The 23,011-nt window shown below is 51.9% G+C and overlaps 2 protein-coding genes across 3 annotated transcripts in view; one reads left to right on the forward strand and one right to left on the reverse strand.

The window, feature by feature from the left end:
- The first annotated feature begins 2,106 nt into the window (after positions 1-2,106).
- Positions 2,107-8,086, forward strand: LOC132333015 (uncharacterized). Its single transcript, XM_059857742.1, has 6 exons — positions 2,107-2,262; positions 2,563-2,674; positions 3,034-3,136; positions 6,456-6,678; positions 7,288-7,393; positions 7,756-8,086. The coding sequence occupies exons 1-6, from the start codon at positions 2,196-2,198 to the stop codon at positions 7,862-7,864; spliced, it is 720 nt and encodes a 239-aa protein (XP_059713725.1). The 5' UTR covers positions 2,107-2,195; the 3' UTR covers positions 7,865-8,086.
- An 835-nt stretch (positions 8,087-8,921) lies between these two features.
- Positions 8,922-23,011, reverse strand: part of RANBP10 (RAN binding protein 10) — a 65,723-nt gene continuing 51,633 nt past the window's right edge. Inside the window, exons 8-14 of one of the 2 annotated variants that reach the window (XM_059857327.1) lie at positions 22,401-22,509; positions 21,257-21,405; positions 20,144-20,339; positions 18,665-18,789; positions 17,658-17,800; positions 17,106-17,217; positions 8,922-15,879 (exon numbers count right to left, since the gene is read on the reverse strand). In XM_059857327.1, coding sequence (XP_059713310.1) covers positions 15,749-15,879; positions 17,106-17,217; positions 17,658-17,800; positions 18,665-18,789; positions 20,144-20,339; positions 21,257-21,405; positions 22,401-22,509 — 965 coding nt within the window. In that variant the 3' untranslated portion in view covers positions 8,922-15,748. Of the gene's footprint in view, positions 15,880-17,105; positions 17,218-17,657; positions 17,804-18,664; positions 18,790-20,143; positions 20,340-21,256; positions 21,406-22,400; positions 22,510-23,011 lie in introns of both variants that reach the window. The other variant, XM_059857325.1, reaches the window with a different exon arrangement.

The following is a 23,011-nucleotide window of genomic DNA, read 5'->3' on the forward strand; positions in this document are numbered from 1 at the left end:
CTGTGTCTCATGACTCCAGGCAGAGCTTCCTGCACAGGAAGGTCTCAGATCAACAACTCACAGCCCTTGGTGCTCCCCAGTGTCCGTCTGTAGGAAGCAGACTTTATAAGAGATTCTAATTTTTCTTATTTTAGAGTGTCTTTCCAGGCTGTAGGACTTGCCAGGGCTGTTCCTGGAATCACAGGGATTTTGGGAAGGAAGAAGAGAATCACCTTTGGTTTGTGATTGTGTCCTGAGTCAATCAGGGCTTCCCCATGGAGCCCCTGAGGTGAGGGAGCACCCCAAAGAAATGTGAAGGAGCTTTGCAGGCAGAAAGGGGGAAGAGGGTTTAAAGAAGCTAGACAAGGATTTCTCATCCTGTAAATAGAAAAATTCAAAGTGGCCAAGTAGAACAGAAGAAAGCAGGAAAAACTTATTCCAAACCCTCCCAGTGCCTCCTTGGGAACAAGTTTCAGGCACTGGGTGATGCCCCCTGCTCCTGCCTTGCAGCCCAGCTGCTCTTGCAGGGCCTCCCCAAGTGCAGGAGGTCTGTGGTTGTTTTCCAGCACAGCTGGGAGGGCTCAGTCACCCACTGTGACCCCAAACCCAGCTCAGGGCTGCTCTGCCCTACTCCTCTGTCCCCTCAATGGCAAAGGCTGCATCTGATGTGTCCCCTCAGCCTCCCTCCTCCTGCAGAAAAACAAGATTCTGTTTATTTTTTATGTAAACAAGCACATTCTTCAGAGTCTGCTCAAATAAAAGAAAAACTTGGGCCAGCAGAGGGGCTTTCCAACACTTGACAATTAATGCCTCCACACCAGCCTTTCCCTTTCCAAAGTGAATTAGAAGAAACACCAAAGGTTCTCCAGGGAGTTGTGAGTCATCTGGTTTCCACAGACATGGCTTTGAGTCCTGAGAAAGGGGAAGCAGAGCATCCTAGGGCTGGTCTTTGGCCAGAAAAAGAAACACAAACCTACAGGAGCTTCTGAAGGTCCATCCAGAGCAGGGGATCTTGAGCCTCCCTTGGCAGGAAATGTGTCTGATGAAGCCGGGCTTGGGGAGACCTGAGCATGACCAGAGCAGTTCTCTGCACTGGGTGGTTTTTCTCCCAAATATTTTGAAAGGCATCCAAGAATGACAGTCCCAGGCACAACAGCCTGCTCCAGAGAGTGGCTGGGGGGTGCCAGTGTGAAGAAGGGCTTGAGGGGGCCCCTTGGGTGGTTCACAGGGAGTGAGGAAGGACTGTGGTGCCAGGGGGTCTGCATGGGACCCCAGTGCTCCTGCATCCACTCGGAGTCTGGTTAAAAAGAGGGAAGGGTAGAAAAAGTGTCCAAGCTGAGCAAGACTGGCAAGGAGCTGCAGAGGGGCTCCTTGGACCTTCAGGGGGTCTGAAGAAAGGGGAGCCCAGCACAAGGGGTAAGAACAGCTCTCTGCAGGGTCTGGGATGCTGTGGAAGGAGGAAGATGATGGAATGACTCCCAAAACCTTTGAAGAGGAAGTTTTCCATCCATTCCCCTGAGCCTGGTGCTGACTCCTGCCCCATCCTGAAGCTGGGGCTAAGCCAGCCCTGTCCACAAGGAAAGGCTCAACTACACCCCCTTCTCTCCCCCCTCACTGCCCAGTTATAAACAGGGAGTTTTGGTGGAAAACTTGGGTTCTTCTCCACAGTACCAGCATGGAATGTGATTTTCTGCCAGTATTTGCCAGCTTGCCCCTTTCAGGCCACAGAGGGCTGGTGGCAGCAGTCCCTGTGCTTCTGTTTAATGCTTTCCACAAGCCATCCAGGCATCTCCAGCACATTTGTGCTGGCTCTGGGCTGAGTGACCTTGCGTGGAACAGCAAGCTTTGCCTTCCCTATGGCTATGACTCCCCTCTCTGAAGGCCCAGGAACTGAGTTTACATCTGCAGAGAGGAGGATTTCACTTCCTTCATGACTTTCCCTGTGTGGGTGAACACAGAAGCTGACACAATTTATTTAGTCTTCCCACTTTCCAGGTATTGTCTGTCTGTAATCCCAACGACCCCATGTGACATGGAAATCCCCAGGGGCAAAAGCTGCAGTTTTTCCTTTAATTAGGTTCAAGTTCTTTGGAAAAGGGATAGCTGGGGAGGAGTAGAGAGGATAAATAGCAGCAGCTCCTTGCCTGAGCTCAGAGTTGAGCTCTCCTGAGGAGGTAGAGCAGCATCCTGCAGGGAAGAGCCCTCCCAGAGCCACCATGCTCACTTCAAGGCCAGTCCTGCTGCTCGTTGGGCTCCTCACCCTCTCGCTGCGCTGCCATGCAGGTAAAGCCCCTGGTGGGCCACTGCTGCCCTGAGCAGGGCAGAGCAGCACATCCTGGGGTGCAGGGAGGGATGGAGACTGCTCCTGGGGCTGGGTGGCTTTGGCAGAGCTGCTGCAGGGCTGGGTGATCCCCTGGAGCATCCTTCTGCCCCGGGAGGGGAGGAGGAGGGCACCTGGGGCTCCTCGTGGCAGCATTTGCAGAGCCTGGGGGATGGTGTGGTCATCAGCCCTGTCCTGGGGGAAGGTCCTGAGGACAGGCAGCCCCCAGAGCCAGCCTCACTGTGCCTCTTTGCTTTCTGCAGCCCCTTACTCTCCAGCCGAGTGCTGCTTCGACTACGTCAAGGGCGTGCTCCGGCTGGACTACCTCCTGGACTTCTACCCCACTGGCAGGGAATGCTACTACCCAGCTATTGTGTAAGTCCTGGAGCTCCCCTACTGCTGTGCTGCCTCCTGGGCTGCCACGGGCTCAGTTCACCTGTTCCACGTGGGGACAGGACAGGGACAGGTCTGTGTCACTCCGTGATGTTCCAGCATGAGGAGGGGAGGACCTGACTGTCTGGGCACTTGTGCAAGGCCACTGCAGCTCCTGAGGGCTCTGCACGGGCTCCAGAGGTGCTGGGCTGCAGCATGAGCTGCTTGTAGGGCACCAAGAACCCAGGGGCAGGCACGGGGACAAAGGGAAAGGAGAAAGGGTGCAGGGAGGGAGGATGGTGTGGGCACAAGTGGAATCACAGCTGCCATTCCTCACAAAGCTTCACCTTTAACCTTGGCAGGTTTGAGACCAAGAAAAGAGCCAAGATCTGTGCAAACCCCGAGGAGAAATGGGTGAAGAGAGCAGTTAAAGTGCTTCTAAAGAAGAAAGAGCTTCATGCCCCGTGATGTAGAGTGGGTGCCCTGGTTCAGGCTCCCCAGCATCCTGCTGGGAAGGAAGGTTTGCATCCCCCTCTCAGAAGGGGTTAAGGATGTTCAGCTCCCAGGAGAGGGCACCGAGTCCCCAGAGCCCTGAGCTGCATCCACAGCTGGGCACCAGCTCCTGGCATGCTGCTGGCCCAGCCTGCACCTGCCTGCTGATCACAGCCACAAAATAAAGTTTATTTCACAAGATATTGGAGAGTGGTGTCCTTTGTTCTCCCAGCCCCACAACTGTGCTGCTGCTGCTGGCAGCTGGGGCTGGCTCTTCCCTCTGGGTCTCAGAGCAGGAGGGGAGGGGATGGATGGGACTTCAAGGGGACCCAGAAGGGGCTGGAGACTCCTCCGAGGGTTTTTAGGTGCCAAACTGCCATCAGTTTCAGGCTTAGGGGTTTCAGCCTGTCCCATTTGCTGTCCTGTGGAGGAGCACAGCCTGTCTGCCATGTGTGCCCAGGCCTGTGGTGCCTCAGCTGGGCTGCAGAGGAAGGGTCCCTGCAGAGCTCCCTGAATCACACCAGGGGTTCCTGCACACGTCCCCCTGCCAGGGGCCATGGAGAGCTCAGCAGTGACCCTGCCAGGGCTTTGGGAGGGGGAGCAGAACTGGAAGGGCAGGAGTGAGGAAAGCCATGAGTTAAAGGCAGTTTAATAAATAAAGTAAAACTGGCACACAAGCCAAGCAAAATAGAGGATTAATTCTCTCCTTCTCATGGGTGGGCAGGTGTTCAGCCACAGGGAGCAGAGCAGGGCTCCCTCACATGTAACAGTGACCTGGGAAGGCAAATGCTGCAGCTCTGAATGTCCCCCTACTTCCTCCTCCTTTCCCTGTAACAGTCCAACAAGGGGGGGAAAAAGGAGAACCAACCAAAAAAAGAAACCCACCCCAAAAATTCCACCAAGTGATAAAGAAACCATCACTTGCACTAGCCCAGATGATGCTCAGGCAGCCCCTTGCTGCCAGCACTCACAGCTCCTGGGGAAGGGGATTTTGGCAGCAGCAGCTCCAGGGATGCTTTCACAGCAGAGGCAAAACCCATCCCGGGTTGAGGGGTGACCCTGACACACTGCAGGTCTGGAACCTGGGGAGGTGGAGAACTCTGGGTGCAGAACCTCTTAAACTGCTCCAGCTGCTGCCTTTCCACTGCAGGAGTCCTCAGGCCGTGGAGTCCCAGTTTCCTTGGGCTTGGTGCCCTCTCCTGACAGTGGCTCGGATGCAGCACCGACCCCGGGGCTCTGGGCGGGGCAGGTCCAGCCGGACCCCGGCATTTATCACGGGCAAACAGTTCATGTTCTCTGTCAAAGCATTAACTTCAATAATTCCCACCTCTATGATGCTTTTTTTTTTTTTTTTTTGTCCTTGCCTATCCATTTCAATTTCTAAAGCAGGTGTTTTCCTCAGTCAGAAAATCTGTATTCAATTATTAATTACAGTGAGGTTGGGCACCCATAAAATCCTCTGCAGAGTCTGTAGCCCTTCTTCTCTCCATTTGCCTTTGCATTTGCCTAAGCAGGAGCTCCACATCTGGGCCAGAGGCTGTGCCACTGCTGGGGATGGCTCAGGAGGGTGCTGGGAACAACCCAGGAGGGCCAGAGGAGCCTGGAGAAGACTAAAGCCAGACCCAAAGGTCCTCTGCAGGGGCAGGGAGGGAAGCCCAGTCCTCCAGAGCCTTTTGGGGCCATTCCAGGCCCCAAACATCAAACATCCAACATGCACTGATTCCTCCATGAAGAACACATAGGGGCATCTACTAATGCGTCCTCTGGAGAGAGGAATAAATAGCTAAGGGAAAGGAGGAGCAACTGTTTGCCTCAGACAGGCCTGGAAAGGGAGCTCAGGGCTGGCACGTGAGGTTTTCTGAGCCAGGGGATGCTGGCTGGAAAAAGTCATTGGCTCAGTTCTCCCTTAATTACAGTTGTGTGCTTTTAACCAGTGCCTAGGAGCTGGTGGGAGCCTGTGGCTGCTGGCCCCAAGGGTCTGAGCACTGGGGACGTGGGCAGGGAGGGCAGGAGAACCTGGGGGTGATGCAAAGCCCACAGAAGAGGGTTCTGGCTGCTGTGTGCCAGGCATTTACTCCCTGCAGAGCCCTGCCTGGGGTCAGTGGCACTAGAACCCAGTGGGGCTGTGCTCAGCTCTCTGTGTGGCCACCCTGCCCCATTCAAGGCCAGCAGAGCCCATCTCCTGCAGACCATTTCTTCTAAACCAGCATTTTCAGCACATCAGATCTGTTTCCTTCTCCTTTCTCCTTCCAGTGAAGTCGTGCAGACATGACATAATCTTCAAAGAAACCCATTTCCACCTTTCTTCCCCTCTGAGAACCCTTGGATTGATTGCCTCATCCTCCAAGCCACAGCCAGGTCCCCTCTTGTGCTCCCACTCAGCATCATCCTCTGTGGGCTCCCACCAGGACCTCACCTCTTCACACACAGCTGCATCTGCCTGCCCAGGGAGCAGATCCCTGCATGGAAGCTGGGCTGATGTCCAGCAGTGCTCCATGGGGCTGCCACTGGGATCTGTGCCACCTGCCCCTCCTCCCTGGCCTCCGGGATGGCTCTCCTGGGGCTGTGCTAGGATCTGACCCCTCTCCCTGCAGATCTCTGTGCACTGATGGCCACAAGCCTCCATCCCCCAACTAATTTCAGTCCCACTGCTGGTGTGGGAGGCACAGGCAACACAGGGGCTCAGGCTTGTGTTCAGACCCAGACTCTCCTCACACAGCCCACTGCCCCTGCCCCATTTCTTCCCCTTCTGTGAAGTCTGCTGAACCCACAAAAAGCACCTCTGACACCCCTTGCTCCAGGGTCCCTTCTGGGTCGATCCAGTGTGGCTTCTTCTGCCTGACATCCCATCCCATCCCATCCCATCCCATCCCATCCCATCCCATCCCATCCCATCCCATCCCATCCCATCCCATCCCATCCCATCCCATCCCATCCCAGTCCATCCCATTGTGCTTTCCTGCCCAGCCCAGTGCTCCCTGTGTGCCCAGTGTGGCTGGGGAGGTTGGTTTGGGTGGGACTCCCTCACTGGCCTTTGGCACTGAGCAAACCAGTTAAGCCCCCTGAGACCTGTCCCTGCTCAGGGACTGTGGGTTGTCTCTCCTGTTAGAAACAAACAGATGAGCACTGGACTTGATGTCCTGCCTGCATGGGAAGATGGTTTAATCTGCTTTCAGTTCCTAGAAGCTCCCTTGCCACGTCACGGCTCTTCCATCGAATGCAGAACTGCTCCTCAAAACTTTCCACCCACGGCTGGACGCGTCTCAAAAATAAACAACAGAAAGCCCCTTGACCCTGGCTTCTTGGTACACCCCGGAATTTTTGGAAATGCAGTCTGAGTGGGCGGCAGGTAGAGGATAAATGGCAGCGAGGAGAGAGCCACAGCCACAGCCACAGCCAGCGGGCAGGGCGGCACAGGGCACGGAGGAAGAGCCAGCACACAGCCACCATGCTCCCTGCAAGGACTGTCCTGCTGCTCACCCTGCTGCTCACCTTCTCCCTGCACCATGCCACAGGTAAGGAACCTGCTGCAGGTGAGGGCTCTGAGCCCCCACTGGGCACACCCCACTGGGGAGGTCGGGCAGGAACTCCAGTGGGGAGTGGGGATGGTGCTGCTGACAGGAGCAGCACCCCCTGCTCAGGGCAGGGCAGCCCATCCTGGGATGCAGGGATGGATGGAGAAGGTGCTGGGTGCTCTCAGCAAAGCCAGACCTGGGGAGAGGCTGCAGGAGCTTGGAGGAGGCTCTGGCAGTTGTTCCCCAGGTCTCAGCTGGATGAGCAAGGGGTTGGATGGAGGGAGAACATGGAGCTGTTTGCAGCCTTCCAAAACACCCTGCAAGTTGTGCTCCTGCCTTGGAAAGCCCCAAAAGCTCATCCCCAGGCTGAGCACCCCAGCCTTACCGTGTGCTCTGGGGGCTGCAGCAATTTGGGCTGTGAGGGGTCCCAGGCTGTCCCCTGCCCCACCTCTGCCCACGTCCCAGTCCTGAGCTTGCTGTGGGAAGGGGGCAAAACCCTGCCATAGGATGCTATAGGTGCTGAGGTGCTCCACAGCCTCTGTGCTGTTCCAAACCTGGTGGTGCCATTGTCTGGTGGTGCAATTCACAACATCCCCCCTTCCTCCCCAGCCCACTTTGCACCCGTGGAATGCTGCTTTCAGTATGCACAGAAACGCATCCGGCACCCTCAAAGCTTCTACGAGACATCCAAGGACTGCCCCAAGCCTGCAGTTGTGTGAGTATCCCAGGGTTTGCTCCTCATCCCAGATCTTCTGCTCACCCATCCCATCCCATCCCATCCCATCCCATCCCATCCCATTCCATCCCAGTCCCAGCCAGGGGGGGCTGTGGTAGGAAAGCAGTTCTGGGGGGTGGGCAAAGAGGAGAAAAGATGGGTTTTGGTGCTGTCTGCTAATGCTAGTGCTCTGGGAAGACTCACACACTCAGCAGCAGCCCAAGGAGGGCACAGGCTGCTGGAGATGGCTCCAAGCCTCGATCCTGGATGGGGATGCAAAAAGGGAGGGGAGAAATAGTGCACAGGAAAGGAATGGCTTGTGGTTCCTGTTTTCACTCTTTTTCCTCACTTTCTCATTGCAGGATTGTAGCTGCCAATGGTGATGAGATCTGTGCTGACCCCAAGAAGGACTGGGTGAATAAAATCATAAAACGGCTTCAAAACAAAAAATCAGATCCATCCACCATCTGACCTGCCCATCCCATTCAGTCTTCCTGTCTCCTGAGGGAGCCAACAGCGCTGGCAGCTCTTCTCCAGGGGGTGCTGTGGCCGCGGGGTCACTGCAGGAGGAGCCATCAGGATCAGGTGTCACCGTGCCATGGACCTGCCAACTCCCGAGCTCCTCCTGCTGTCACTGCCCTGCCAAGATGTGCCTCTGGAACCGATATTTATAATAAAGACTTATTGCCACAAGTTGCTGTTTGAACTTCTCCCGATTCTCCAGACCAAGCAGCAGATCCCGAAAAACCCAGGGCATGCTGCAAGCAAAAAAAGCCTCTGCCACAAGCTCGTATTTCTCCAGGAGCAAACTGTGCCTGGTCACAGTGTGTATGTGACAGGGGAGCCAGGCCCTGACCCACAGGTCCAGGACCCATAGGTGAGGTTACCTCACCCCAGGCAAAGCTGTATATCCTCAGGGAATGCTTGCAGCCCCTTGGGTTTTGCAGGTGCTCCAGAATTAAGGGAAAAGATACTGATCTACCAAACCCTTAATACCTTGACAGCTTCCAAATGTGCTGGTGGTCACAGAAAAGTGTTCGAGGGAGATAAGGAACAATGTCCACATTGGACACAACCCCTTCAGCTGGACAGAGGTGTCCTGGCTGCCTGTACCTCCACAGGGCCAGGGAAGGGTGGGAGCAGGGTGGGATCCCAGATATTAATACCAGGCTGCTGGCCCATCTTCTCATGGGAGAGCTGCAAACATACAAGGGAAAACCACAGAAAGAAGAAAGCAAGGAATGGGGCAAATGATCCTCAGCCTAAAGCTACATCAGTGTTTTATGCTCATGGCTAGAAAATAATTGAGGGCTGTATTTTCTAGGACCTTGAATGGCACAGGAAAAACATCCCCAATGACGTCTTTGCTCATGAACTGTAAGCACAGTGGGAGGAGCAATGGTGGAAAGGGAAGCTGTAACAGATACTGGGGGACAAACACCTGGAGGACTGTGCACCCCCTGTCAGAGGGGACACAGCCTTCCCTGATGAGCAGAGACTGACAAAGCACACAGCTCCACACTGGCTCTTGCACATGGATGTGTATTTTAATAAAAATAATTCTGTCAATATACAGCAGAATGTCAATTTCTTTACCATATTTCCAGTATATTTTCATAGGCTTTTTCTCAGTTAAAATCCAACCCCCCGAGCCCCTTTTTTGAAGTTTTCATGCGAAGCATCAGATAACTTAAATCACAAATACTAAGCGTAGACTGAACCAATGTGCACAGTTTGTGTAACGTCCACGTAGCCAATGTTGTACCCAAGAGGTGAAACTCCCTTCCAAGGGCCTGCAGAAGGCTGGAGTGGCACAGGGAGCTGTGCCCAGCAGTGGCTGCTCCTCCAGGGCTGCTGGGAAACCTGCAGAGAGCTCGCACCCCGTGCTCCAGCTGAGCATTTCATACCTGAGTTTTGAGCAACCAGCAGGAGAGGAGAGTTCACTGTGTGCTGGGCAGGTCCCGGGGCTTGCACTGCTGTGTGGGAGAGCTTCAGGGGCTGCAGCCTCTGCCTGCCTCTCCAGCTGCACAGGCAGGACTGAGACACGATCCCAATCCAGCGCCGGTGCAGTCCTTGGTCTGGAAGTCACCATAGTTGTGAATTTTCAAATTTTCTTTAAAATCTGGATTATCCCCAGAGCTGCTGCTGCTTCTCCTTTCTCCAAGTCTAAGCCTGTGAGAAGCCCAGCATACAAAAATCCCTCTGTACTCCCTTCTGGAGGAAGGATGTGGCTGAAGTCCTGCCGAGCAAAAACATCCAAGCACAAGCCTGGACCCAAGTGGAGTGAGCAGAGAAAAGGTGTCTGCCTGGCCATGGGACCTTCAGCAAGGAGCAGAGGTTTGCATGGCCTCCAGGAATGTTTCTGTGGTGATGTGAGTGTAAATTCCACACAGGACTTGTGGGTTTCCTGTGAGCAGGAGAGAGTTAAGCTTCCCTCTTGCAAATAAAAGAGCTGGCAGGACGTGCGCATGCTCCTCAAGCCTGGATGATGCCCTGGCTGGCTGGGCAGTGCTCCAGCTCAAGCTGCAGGCTCTGAGCTTTGGTCTGGGATGTGGGGAGAGGGACAGACGTGCCAGCTTCACTCATGTATCACCTGCCACCTCTTGTTGCAGGGAAGGATGGTGGAAAGCAGCTTGTGCTGTCTATGGAAGAGGCTTTCAGGCTCTCAGCTCCTCCCTTTTCCTCCCAAATCTGCTGTAGCTCCCCTCACACAAGCCCCAGCAACACTTCCTCCAGCTCTGCCCCTACACAGCAGATGGGACAAGGCTCACAGCCAGCTCTGGATCTGACCAAGAACTGCTGGATTGCAGTTCCCTCCCTCACTCATCCCTCTGGGGCAGAAGGGTCCCAGCACACCCAGCATGTCCCCTGGCACATCCCCACCAAGTCCTTCTGCAGAAACACCTTGGTACAGCTGGAGACCCAACACTTGCTCTCTACCTGCTCTCTCCTGCCCCACCACTGAGGCTGCTGGCAGGGCTGGAAGGAAGATGCTCCCCTGCAAAGGGCACTCCTGGGTGGACCAGGAGCCTCTGCTTCTTCTCCCAGGCTGTCTCCAGCTCCACGGGGCCTCGCTGCACCCAGGACTGGAGAGTGAGGGACCTCTCTCTGCCACAGGACGGTTCAAGTCTGCACTGCTTCTTACAGGGAGAACTTACTGATCCCATGTGGTGCACTACACAGCTTCATGGCACTTACACACTGCTCTACAGCCTGGCTGCCACAGGCCACCTTCTCCATCAAGCCCAGGACAGCAGAACTCTGAAATGTGTGTGTAAGCAACACGTGCTACGTGTTAACACAGAGAGGTACCAAAGCACAGCTGCAGTCCAGCCTGGTTTCTTTGCTGAAGGAGGAGATGTTCATCATCCCTGATACCCAAGGTGGAAAATGATACATTCAATCCCTAGAACTACCTCCAGCAGCTCTGGTTGCTCCAGTTTTTCAAGGCAGCCTCAAGAACAAAGCTATTTAAAGAATGGTAAAGATGCCTTAATAAAATGTGAAAAACAAGGACACAGCTTGAGGACAGATTGAGATGCCACTGTGAAAAAGAGAAGGAAGGATATGGGAAGATCCCAGGTGTAGGTAAGCATGAGGAATGATACTCCCAGAGGGGCCCATTCTCCATGCCAGCCACAGCTGCACCTCCCAGTGTCCAAATCCAGTGGGCAGCAGCACAGAGAGGACCACCAGGATGCTGGAAACAGAAAGGGGCTGTAGCACCCATCTTTCACCACACACCTGCCACACATCCCAAGGCAACAAGCTCCAGCTTTGGTTCACATGGGGCTGAGGGAGAGCATCCACTGGACAACCTCCCCTGAAGGGCTGGGGGCTGTGCATTGCCCAGGGCTTCACTGGGAGTGCCTCTCTGTTCTGCTGGCCACACACAAGGGCTCAGCTCCCAAGAGACTCCAGAGAAATGGCAGAAGTGCTGCAGCCAGCCCAGCTGCAGGCTGAGGGGTGGCACAAAGGGACCCTCACATGGGGACCTGCCCCTCTGGGCCAGCAGGGAAGAACAAGCCAGGAAGGGCAGTTGGAGTTGCCACCTCTCTGCTTGGCACAGACATGAGCCACAGAGCTGGCCCTGGTCTTGCAGCACCCCCACAGCACCCTGCACTGCAGACACCACTGTGGCCATGCAGCTGGGGGAATACTGGGATTGGGGGAGGCAGAGAAGCAAGAAAGGATTGCTGGTAGCAGTAAGAAGTTTTCCCAAAAGCAGCTGGCTCTGGGAGCACACTGCAGGATGCACAGGAATTAGATTTCTGCCCTCCCTGCTCACAGGACAGCTTGACTGAGAGCTCTCCCAAACCTCTAAGTCTTGAAACAGCTTTGGTTAAATACTTGCTAGGGTAGGCTCATGGAGTAACAAGAGGAATCGTTTGGAACAAGATGGCTCCAAGAGGAACAAGAGGAACAAGATTTGGCTCCCCTGGTAGAGGAGAGATACCCACAAACAGGAATGCACCCAGCAGAGCCACTAAGATGGTCGTAGGCTGGAGAACCAGGTGTATGAGGTGGATACTCCTCCAAGAAACACTGACCCCAGCTACTCCAAAGTGTGCATCTCACTCCAAAGTTCTCCCAATGTATTCCTGACGCTCTCACTCTCAGCTTATGGGGGCAGCACAAACCCTTGTCCATGGGGAGGGAAGCCTGGTGATGTAGTTCAGCTCCATGAAGCTCTCTCCACAGAACCCCTGAAGGACACTTTGACCAAGGCTCCAGGTCTGGAGTTCCCAAAATGCTCCTCTCAAAAGGCCACTTAACAGGCAGGGCATGGGACTCAAACCCAAAGCCCAGGATGTGCAGGCCTGAAATCAGGTTCCACCAGGTCCCTGTGAAATGTTTTCCTTCTGCAAGGCCTTTGCTGCAGTGCCAAGGGCCAGGAAGGTGGGTGGGGTGTCCAGAGCACAGAGCTGGAGTGTGTTTGCTGCTCTCTAGATCACAGCTCTTTGATGGTGCCTCTGAGCTGATTGGGGACAGCTGAGACCCTCTGAGAGTGCAGCCACAGCAGAGCTGGAAAAGGTTCAGTTATCCCAGCATTCAGAGGCATTCCCCAGGACCTGGAAGGACACTCAGCTGGAGAGCCTCTCCTGAGGCTGAGGAATGCTGCTTGTGCAGGGTCCAGCTGAGCTCTGGAAAACCTCCCAGCATCTGAAGCCAGCAGAGAACAACCTGTGAGTCAACCACACACCATGGAAATCCTGCATCAGTGCCACCAGCACCACAACACAGGGCTGCAGCTGAGTCCTTGTCCCTCACCAGGAATGGGAAACCAGCAGTTTCTCCTACAGGCTCCACAGTAAAACATGGCTGTACTGAAGGACTCTTGGGAGAAGGGACTTGTTTGAGGCACTTGGAAGAAAAAAACCCAAATCATTTTTATAAAAGTAACTTTTGAATTGCCATGTAGCCTCTGGTTAGGTGTACAGCCACATTCAGTGTTGTAGACCCCATTTCACTTTATCTCTGTTTTTAAAAACTACTGCAATAATCCAAGTTTCAGTTAACATGAACCATCAAAGAGCAGCCAGGGAGATTCAAAGGCAAGAGGCTTTGAAATACAACCTGAGAAAACCACATCAGAAATCCCATCTAGGAATCAGGGTAGGTTGGGACCTACATCCCACCACAAACACACTTATCTTCCCTATACTGAGTCATGGCCACATTAGTCAGAATCTGAGTACAAGAAGCAGAAACCACTGGTGAAACCACCAGAACACTTGAAGTAAATTAAAAAATCCCAAATAACATCCATCACACATTTCTTGGCACCAAAATAACCAAATATCTAGGAATATCTCTTGGTTGGTTTTGTTTTTTTTTTTTCTTTTGGTAGTGAAACCAAAATAAAAAAGGTGCTCTAGGACAGTCAGCAAAGTTTTGCTGAGAGACCAAATGGGGCATTAATATGACACATGATGAGGAGACTTGGCTCAAAGAAACCACAAAGAGAAGGGATTAAAAAAACCTTGGAAAGATAAAGATGGTGTTGCTATGAAGATGAGAGAGAGGTCGGACTGCACCCAGACTGCTGCAAGTGGTGACCAACAGCAGAGGAAGCTGCCAAAAGGGGAAGGCAAAGCAAGGTCCTGGAGTACCTCAGTATCCAGAATGAGCCCAGCAGTGTGCTGTCAGCCTAAGGAATGGAAAGCCTGCAGGAGAATCCCACCAGGCAGAGCTCTGGGGCATCTGGGACGTGAGGCTTCGGGAAGGAAACCTTTCCACTGAGTTATCTCTGCACCTGCAGCAAGGCAAGGACAGCAGGCTGGGCTAAGATCCATCAGCAGAGCTGGCAATCAACAGATGAGCTTTCAGGCACAGCAGCTGTTCCTGGAGAAGAGCTGGAAGAGAAGCCCCAGACTGGCAAGTTAAATTCTGCTTGGTGCAGCTCTCTGCCTCCCTGGAAGAAAGGCTGTGGTAGAGCTCCCCCTGCTCTTTGCAGCTGTACCAGTGATCTGATTAAAGCATCTCCTGCAGCTCTAAACCTCCTGCTTTCTTAGACTACTGCCCCTCCACACTGCACACCTTCACCAAAAGGCAGGGATAATGTTCTCAGCCACCTCCAACACCATCTGCACATTCACTGCCACAGCCTGTCCTGGCACCTGCCCCCTGCTCTGTCTTGATTTCAGACCTCATGTGCCAGCTGCAAATCCATCCTGCAAACCCAGAAAATCCTTAAAGCTTTGGGCTGCTGCTACTTTCCCTCTCAGTGGCACACAAACTCTCTTGGTGCTTGAAGCCCTGGCACAGGCTAATTTAAGGACAAACCTCAACAAAACCTGGTCATCTTTCATTGACCTTCCAAAAAGAAAAATTCGTGAACAGCAGTAAAATTCATGTTTGGTTTGAGCTCCCTTGGGTGCTCCCCAGAGATGTTGACCTAAAATTAATTTGGTGCAGAACCTGCCAGGCTGAACCTGCCATCCCCTAATTGTACAGCAGAGGATGCAAAGCACACAGTGCTGCCAGGCAGCCTGGCCAGGTAACAGAAGCTCAGAAACACTCCCAGGTGGCCTGAATGCTTATTAGCACTCAAGTACCTGGGCTTGGCACACAGCATGGACACATTAGTCCATTTTACTCAGAGGTTACTCACCCACAGATCCTTGCTGGTCTCTTTTGGGACTGAAACTTCAGTAATTATCTTAATAATCCCTAAAGAAACACTGCTGCTCCTTTCTGAATGGCTCAGGCCCCACAGAGCTGGTACTGACCCCAACCTGCAACCTGACCTCAGCTTGTCCCACCTGCAAGGACAAGCACAGCTCAGCCCAGGTTTCTCCAGACACTTCCAAAATTTAGAAGTGCTCATTTAGATCAGTGTTACAGAGATGGGAGCAGGCAGGAAATACTTTTATTACTGAGTTAGTGGCAGAGCCCTCCTCCATGGAGAAAAATGGGGGATTTGTTATTTAATTAAAAAATGTCAGCCCACCAGGGCATCGCCCACAGATGTTTCTGGCCAACTCCCATGACCTGGTTCTACCATACAGTGGCAGATGACTTCATATTCATCAGTCCTATCCCTCAGCTGTTCAGAGAGCTGGATTTAACTCTTTCTCAGGGCTGTGAGATGCTTCTACAGCACAATCACCAACACAGGCAGTGTTAATCTTCTACTCTTCCCACTCACAAAGCCAAGACTGAGAGCCTTGGGCTCTGAAGAGAGGCACCATGAAGGACCAGGCTCCTCCAATTTCCATCATTAGTGTGTGACAGGACCTACCTCACCCGGCCTCCTGAGGGGCTGTATGGTGTGTGTGGCTGGGACAGAGTCTGTGGGCAATAAATACATCAATGACTTTGTGGAGGTGGAAGAGACCTTTTTAATAAACATGATTCAAATAAAATAAAATAAAAAAATCCCTCTGAACTGCCACTGTGAGAAGAGTTCGGATTACTAGCACGGATGATGCTGTATGTGCACGATGGAGGGAGAAGGGAAGAAAAGAACAAGCTGTCACCAACTTGATGAGCTTCCTCAGTAAATCAGCATAAACCAGCTCAGCAAAACTCTCCAGATAAAATATCGGTGGAACCATGAGAAACAACTCAAATCAAAACAAAGAGAAAAATCCCTACATCAGAAGGTGCTACATTAGAATAACCAGCGAAATACTGAGCGCCGCTGGAGCGGCAGCAGCGGCAGGGAGATGGGTCAGACCTGCCAGACTCCCCGGGCTCAGGAACGGCCACACGGTGAGGGACTCACTCAGTCCTTGCACAGGCAGTGTGTGTGTGCTACAGGGGTGTTGGTGGCAGGGAGGTGGTGGTGCAGAGTGGCAGCAGCAGAGGGTGAAGGGCAGCACTCCACGGCAGCTCCGTCCCGCCCGGCTGTCAGTGCAAATAATCGTCCACTCTGGCGAAGGAGCAGGAGCCCAGCCCCACGCGGGCCATGAGCCGCAGACACTCCGAGGCCTGGCCCAGGGCGAGCATCAGCGGGGGCTGCTTTGGCAGGTTCTGAGATTCTGTGGGGGCAAAGAAAAAGCTGCTCAGAAGAGGTTCAGGCTGGTGCTGGCTCATCTGCACTCAGGCCTCTCTCTGTCCCAGCTGGGCACCAAGCCCAGATCCCTGGCAGAAGGTGCTGGCTCTGCAAGGAAGCTGCTCACAAACACTGCCAGCTCCGTGCTGCTGCTGCTGCACACAGCCCAGCACCACGGCACATCCCACAGCTCAGCAGGGCCTTTGAGAGACTGCTGCTGTGCTGGTCAGAGCAACAGAAAGGCAACAAAGCTACTGCTGATGCTGTTTTTGCCAGAAAATCCTTAAAACATAAGACATCAAAGCATGGAGGAATAAGGAAAGGCAGGAGACTCTGGTCCCAGCTGGGAGGCAACCTCTCCATTTCTCCCACTTGTACAAGGCTGCACAGCAGCCCAGGCCCTGGATGAACTCACTCCCATGCCTTTACAGTGGCATGTTTTCTGAGGGAACCCTCAGCTGAGCTACACAAGGTGCCTGGTAACCTGTGTAATGCAGCACGTCCATACACTACATCTCCCTGGTGATAACTTGTCCATGCTCCTCAAGCAATGGACAAACAGCTGTTGACTGTCAGGGGACGGGACTCTCCTTCCCAAAACATGCAATTTCTCTTCCTCTGCTCAGTCAGAACATGAGCCCTCATGGGCATGTCCATCAAGTTGTTCCTTTCCCCAGAAGGTAACCTCTAAATCTCCTTCTGGAATACTCAGTGTGAGAGACACAGGCCCCACAGGAAATCTGCCTGGGCACAAGCAGCCAGTCTGTGCAGAGGATGCAACTACATTCCCTCCTAAAAAATATGATGATACCAGGGCTGAACTCTGCTAATCCACACAGTTGGAAAAGAGCCCTGGTAAAGTCCACAAAATGGTTCAGGTGGGTTCAGAGCATGAAGCAAGAGGGGTGGCAAATGCATCAAAGACATCTCAGTTTCTTCAGAAAGCAGGGGAGGAAAATCCTGAGGTGCATCCTTGGGGGCAGCACTGAGGAACATGCAAGGAAAGGAGTCAAAATGGAAATGTATCAGGGGATCTGTTCTCTGCAGGCTTCCCTCCTACTCCCCTTCCTGCATTACTGCCCTGACAGTCCCCAGCAAGAGAAAGAAAGACCAAAGCTAAACACAAATATTTCTGACAGGCTTGCCTGCCACAGGACAGCCCCTGAGAGCAGGTATGTCTGGGGAAACACTCCCACAGGAACCAGATCTTACCCAAAATAGCACTATTGAGAGCAGCACACACAGGTTCCCTCTGGATCGGGTCCAGCTGTTGGCCAACAGGGCAGTTCCAAGGGTCTGAGTAAGCTAACAAGCTAAAGGCATCCTGGGAGGGAGCAGAAAGGCACAGTGAGATCAGGCAGGGCTGCAAACACACAGGAAAACCACCAAGTCCAGCTGGGGCACCTCCTGCAATCACCATGGTGAGAAGTGCCTACCTCCTGAAAAGAAATGGCCTTTTTCTTCTTGGCAGCAAGGCACCACAGTGGGCCCCAAGACAGGGGGTTAAAGAGGGGCCCCCTCCACCTGACAGGGGAGCCAGCATGGGAAGGCAGGTGGAGTGTTCTCCTGGAGAGCCAGGCAGGAGCTCTACTCTTGTGCTGAGAACTGGGTGTAGATGCTCTACATTAATGTTTTGATCTCTGATCCCCATGTAGGTCCCTTCTTGCTCAGCAGGTGCAGAAGTGGGGGCTACTCAGGTGTCTGCAAGGGAACCCACAACCCCAGAGCTGGCCCACAGAACTGCAGCACAAGGTCCAGGCTTACCTGAAGCATCTTTTTGTGCATGGTGTTCTTCCCATACTCTCTGCAAAGCTGCTCGCTCAGGATCTGCAGCTCCCGCCCAAACTGGATCATTCTCTCTGTGGCAGCGTGGTTCCCTCCACAGAGCTGCCTCTGGGGGCAGCTGTCTTCTAAGGAGAAGCAGTGGAGAAGGAACAATCATCTTGCATTCCCCACCAATGCCCACTGTGTGTCAGGATACCCACAAACTCCCTTCTGGAGCAGGTAGCTGCTTGCTACCCCAAGTTTATTCCAGTGGAAGCTTTCTGTGATCCCTGCCCTACAACAGCCAGTAGTGGGTTTGTCACAGTGCCTGATAGATACAGGGAAGATTTGAGCTCTGTTTAATGCCTGAGAACTACCTAGAAATCAAGTGTCCTGATAAAATCCAGGGAGCTTGCAACTCCAGTCTGTTACCCTTTCATGCATGTAACACAGGATATATAACCCAGAAAGCCCTGATCTAACAGATCCTGGACTCAGAAAGCTTTCAGTCAGAGAGGCCAACACCACCAGCTTCCCAGCATTAGTGGCCACAAGAGCCTTTATAATGGGATGAATCAGTTTCAGAGGCAGTGTAGCTGCTTCATCTGCTCCCTCCTGGCTAGAGCAGCCACAAACAAGAGAGTCGTGGCTGACAGCTGTGCTGAGGCCACCCTGAGCTGGACATGCCCAGCCTGGCACAGCCCAGCTCAGCTCCCCAGCAGGCACTTCTGCCAGGACTGCTCTGAACTCAATTCCATGACCAGCACGGAACAAACCTTTGACTCCTATTGTTTTCCCCGCTCCAAAACACCACCAGCACTGCTGGGAGTCTATGAAAAGCCAGACCTAGTTTTAGCTCCAGGACAGATTCATTTACCCCATGAAGCAGGCACTTCATTCACTGAAGCAGCCCTAAGTACATGCTTTTTGCCCACAATCCAATCACAGTTTTAACTTCTGACACCAGCTCCTATCTCCATTTACCCCTCCTGCCCCTGAGGACCTACCCATGCTGGACTCATCTGTCTGCAGGATCTCCTCATGTTTGTAGGTGCCATTCATTATCCTGGTGGATGAATTCTCCAGGACTCCATTGGGGTAATGCTCAGCCTCCATTTCCATCTCGCTGTCACTGAGGTGAAAGGAGGGGGGAAATTAGAATTCAATCTTAATTTCTAAATTAAAAAGGGAAAAAATGAAGAGCTTATGTGCCAAACAGTGCCCAGCAATAGCCAGCACACCAGAAAAAGTGCCAGTTGCACTACAGGGAGCCAGATGGTCCAAGTCAGTGCAGCAAAATTTGTTTCAGGCTTCTGAAGACAATTTATGAAACAGGTTTCTGTTCCCTATGTGCCTGTCATAATTCCAGGTGCAGAACATTCTGCATTTTCCCTTCAGGAAGTGATGATCCTTGGGATAGTAACAGCAGCCAGGTAACAGATAACACACTCAGAGACTGCAGGAGGGAAATCTTGGCAGTGATACATCCCCAGTCCTTGCAAACAGTGCACCATCAAACATTTGAATGCCCAAGACAGCAGACTGAGACTGCTGATTAACTATTGAGTAACTGAGAAGAGCTTACTGGAACATGGGCTCTATATTAAAAAAAAAAAAAAAGACAAATCCAGCATTATTAAATGATTCTGGTAAATTGAGTCTGAACAAGTGTTTCTCACTCAGTTACATGCTAGGTGGCTCTCCAGAGGTCACAACTGAGCCGACAAACTGCCCTGCAAGCTGTGCTCAGCACAGCACTTGAAGAATGACTGCCAGCTGCAATTAGCAAGAGATTCTTCTAATCACAATGACACCCTCTGCTCCACTGAGGCCTCAGACAGCCCTGCAACAGCAGTGTGGAGAGTGAGCCCAAAGGAAGCTCAGTTTTCAGCACAGCTCACTCTGCTCCACACTCCAGAATGGCAGCAGCGACTGCATTGAACTGCTGGATCACCTGTGGCTTCTTGGAGAAGGGAGGCTCAGTCTGACCTGCTGCCACAGCATGAAACAAATTACTGCTGGCTCAGAGGCTCACCTGGAAGGAACAGGGCAACAGGCAGCCCAAGGAAATTACACAAGAGGGTAATGCACCAAGCCATTGTGGCCTGAGCTGCTGCCTCACACAGTACAGGGCAGGAAAGCTGCTCAGCAGGAACAAGTGCCTGGCTGAGGCAGCAGAAACAACACCAGGCTGACTGGGAAAGCTTTTGGGAAAACTACCACACTGGGATCCAAAGGCATCAGTGTAATGGGACAGCTTTGTGCCTGGAAAAAAAAAGCATCATAATATTCCTTATGAGATGAACCTCAAAGTGTGAGCCACAGCAGGGGAGCCAGAACAGGTTTGTGTGTGCTGGGTAGATATTGTAGATAACAATACTGTTCAAAAGGGAAGGAGAGATGCCCTTCTGGCTCCTTAGAAAGCAGACTGAGACTTTTCTCAGCATGCCACCCCACCTCAGATGTCTCCAGAGGAAAAACAGTACCTGGTTTCTTGATTACTCGTACTACTGTGCTGCTGAGATTTGGTAGAATCTGTGGAATTGGACTCCGAGTAGTTCACAGATGAAGGGGAAGAGGAGGAGGAAGATGAAGATGATGAACTCAGTGTTGGGTATTTACTGTGACTCTGTTTGCTTTTTGTGGACATGACTCCATTGCTACAGGTTGGACTATCTGCTCCTGAAAGCCAAGAAGAAAGAAAAATGAGACCAGACTGACAGTGTCACTCTGTTGTGGCCCCAAAGGAAGAAAGCAAAATAAGACTGCAGATCTTAAATTATGGTTTATCATTCTTAAATTCAATGGGGTTTAGAAAAGACACAAATGAATATGAAAGGAACCCCACTGCTCACCAGCAACATCTGAGCTTCACAAAGTTCTAAAAATGGCCTGTAAATTAGAGATTGGTAGAAACAGTTCACAAGTACAGAAATTATTGTTGAAAGCAGAACTGCCCAGGCTTTCCACAAGCTATCTAAAGTTAGGGATGTATGTGATCCACACAACACTCAGCAAATAATAGCAACCCTCCTAAAGAGCACAAGCTAACCTTCCTTGTTCTGGAGAACAGAAACCACTGAGAGTCAGGCTTGAAATTTCACCTGCTCCTCCACAAAACCAGCAGAACACACTGACACACAAGACACAAATTCATTACCACGAGTTTTATATGGATTCAGAATTGACAGGGGCTAAAATATTTTAGAAAAACCTCAGCTTCTGCTCAGTTCTTTCTGGAAAGCAATTATTTTGCAGACTCCAAGGTACAGAAAACAAGCTTTGCTTTCCAGACCTCCTCTCAGCACTCCATCAGTGAAACACTGAGTCACAGGTGGCTGCAGTAGAAGACTGCCTTCAAAAGCTTCTTTATTCTGAAATAAACCTGCTCTGCAGACAATTGTGGAAAAGAACTAATGCAAAACCAATTCTGTGACAGTGTAGAGACACCCATGGCAAAAGAACATCCCCTCAGCTGGGGAAGGACAGGAAAGGAACATTTCAGAGGATAACACACGGAAACAGCAGGTAACGCTAGACACCACCACATCCACCTTGGACATCTGCTCTCCTCATCTGGAGACACAGGACACACTTACCAGTACTGTGGAGGTGTGAGTTGCTGGATCCATGTCTGGGACTCAGGCTGGGGGAGCCGGGGTAGCTGTCCTGGGAGCGGGGGCTGCGGGCGCTGAAGCAGCGCACCTCGCTGTCGGTGCCGTTCACCATCTCCACGAACTGCCGGCACCTGAGTTCATGGGAGCAAGAGGGACAAGAGGGGGCGTGACAGCCAGGATGCTCTGCACTCAGCCTGCCTCAGGGCCCCACTGGGCAAGTCCTAGAAACTTTCAAAAAGACATTTCAGGCTCCTGGTGCCTTCGTATTTTGAGTGCTCTGATGATGCTACAGAGGGAAGAGTTTGGAAAGCTCACTTTTGATGCTAATGGATGGTGAGATATTCCCAAAATAGCAAGTTTAATTCCACTGTGCTAAGAAAAAACTGTTCCCTGGCAGCTTTCACCTCCAGCTCTTCTGCAGCTACTCCAGTCTTGAGTTTTCTGTGATTGAAATGGCTCCTGAGGTAATAAAAAGTCTCTTTCCCAGCCCCGCAACCAAAGAAGTTGAGATTAATTGTGGAGCGTTTTTTTTCAGGGAGAAGGTACTAAATCTCAAATAGCATCATTCCTTCACTACTCCATCAACCTAAAAATACTGGTGGCCAATGGAAAATAGAGAAGGAAGAGTAAAAAATGCAATATCCACAGTGAGGACAGCTCCTCATTTAGCTTTACTGTCCTCATATGTCTCAGAAATCTGGGGAGAACCCACTCTGTACAGCTGGGAGAACTGGGACACTTCTTCCTTTAATCTCTACCCCAGACAGCCTTTTCCATATATCTGCCTTTCTAGGAACCTTCACAGTGACTGACACTGCTTCAGCACTGCAAGATCTCCACCAGACCAGTAAAGAAACTCCTCTGAAGGAATTTCTTGCAGTCAGCAGAACTAAAATTCACCCACCTATGCCTGACCTTATGAGACAAAGCTACATTTAGTCTGAGCAGCAACAAAAGGGCTACATCTGCGGTGCCACAAGCACTGTGCAAAGGACTCCCAAAGGGAGCTCAAAGAGTCTGAATTCAGAGTAAGGTGTGCAGCCAGATTGGATGTTTACACATGTTCTTATTCTTTCCTTCATTTACACATTTCAGCACTAGAGAGCATAAAGCTTTTCATACTTACTTTAACATGAAGAGCAGGTTGGGGTTATGTTCTAGGAGGCCAGGATAGAGCTGCTGGGTGGCTTCTATAGCCTCTCCCACTCTGCCTGCTAATACTAGCTTCTGTATTCCTGAAAGCAAAAGGAGACCTAGTGACACACAGGAACAGCCCACAGGAACAGCCAAAAGAGCTGTCTCGTCCATTCCATCCAGGTCCCCACAACCACCTTGCACAAGGGCTTGGGAGAACTGGAGACCATATTTGGTTTATTATGGATTAGGGGGAGGAAAACATGAGAAAATGTGAAAGGATCTTTTAGTAGCAAAAAACCATCAAGAGTAGAAGGATCCGAAGGACAAAGAAGGTGGGTTGGAGTGCTCTTTAGTCACAGAGCTCTGCAACAATGGAAACAAAAGCAGGACATGCCAACTGGATGGAAACAAAGAGGCTGCTGGAGAAGTGACAATTTCAGAGGGCAAGTTCCTAGGTCACCCTCATATTACATTCTGTCTGGTTCAAGCTTGGAAGCAAACATATGGCTTAGTATGAGATAAATGGAGTACTCTTAGAGGGCCTGTGGTCTTAAATCACAGCACAGTCCTGCTTCCACAATATTCCTACTGCTAAGCAGA

This window comes from Haemorhous mexicanus, chromosome 12, assembly GCF_027477595.1.
Source record: "Haemorhous mexicanus isolate bHaeMex1 chromosome 12, bHaeMex1.pri, whole genome shotgun sequence".
Classification (NCBI taxonomy): Eukaryota; Metazoa; Chordata; class Aves; order Passeriformes; family Fringillidae; genus Haemorhous; species Haemorhous mexicanus.

Coding starts and splice junctions, on each gene's coding strand:
- LOC132333015 (XM_059857742.1), top strand. CDS start 2,196: ATGCTCACTTCAAGGCCAGTCCTGCTGCTCGTTGGGCTCCTCACCCTC. Junction 2,675..3,033: donor TGCTACTACCCAGCTATTGT/GTAAGTCCTGGA, acceptor TAACCTTGGCAG/GTTTGAGACCAAGAAAAGAG. Junction 6,679..7,287: donor CTCCCTGCACCATGCCACAG/GTAAGGAACCTG, acceptor CTTCCTCCCCAG/CCCACTTTGCACCCGTGGAA.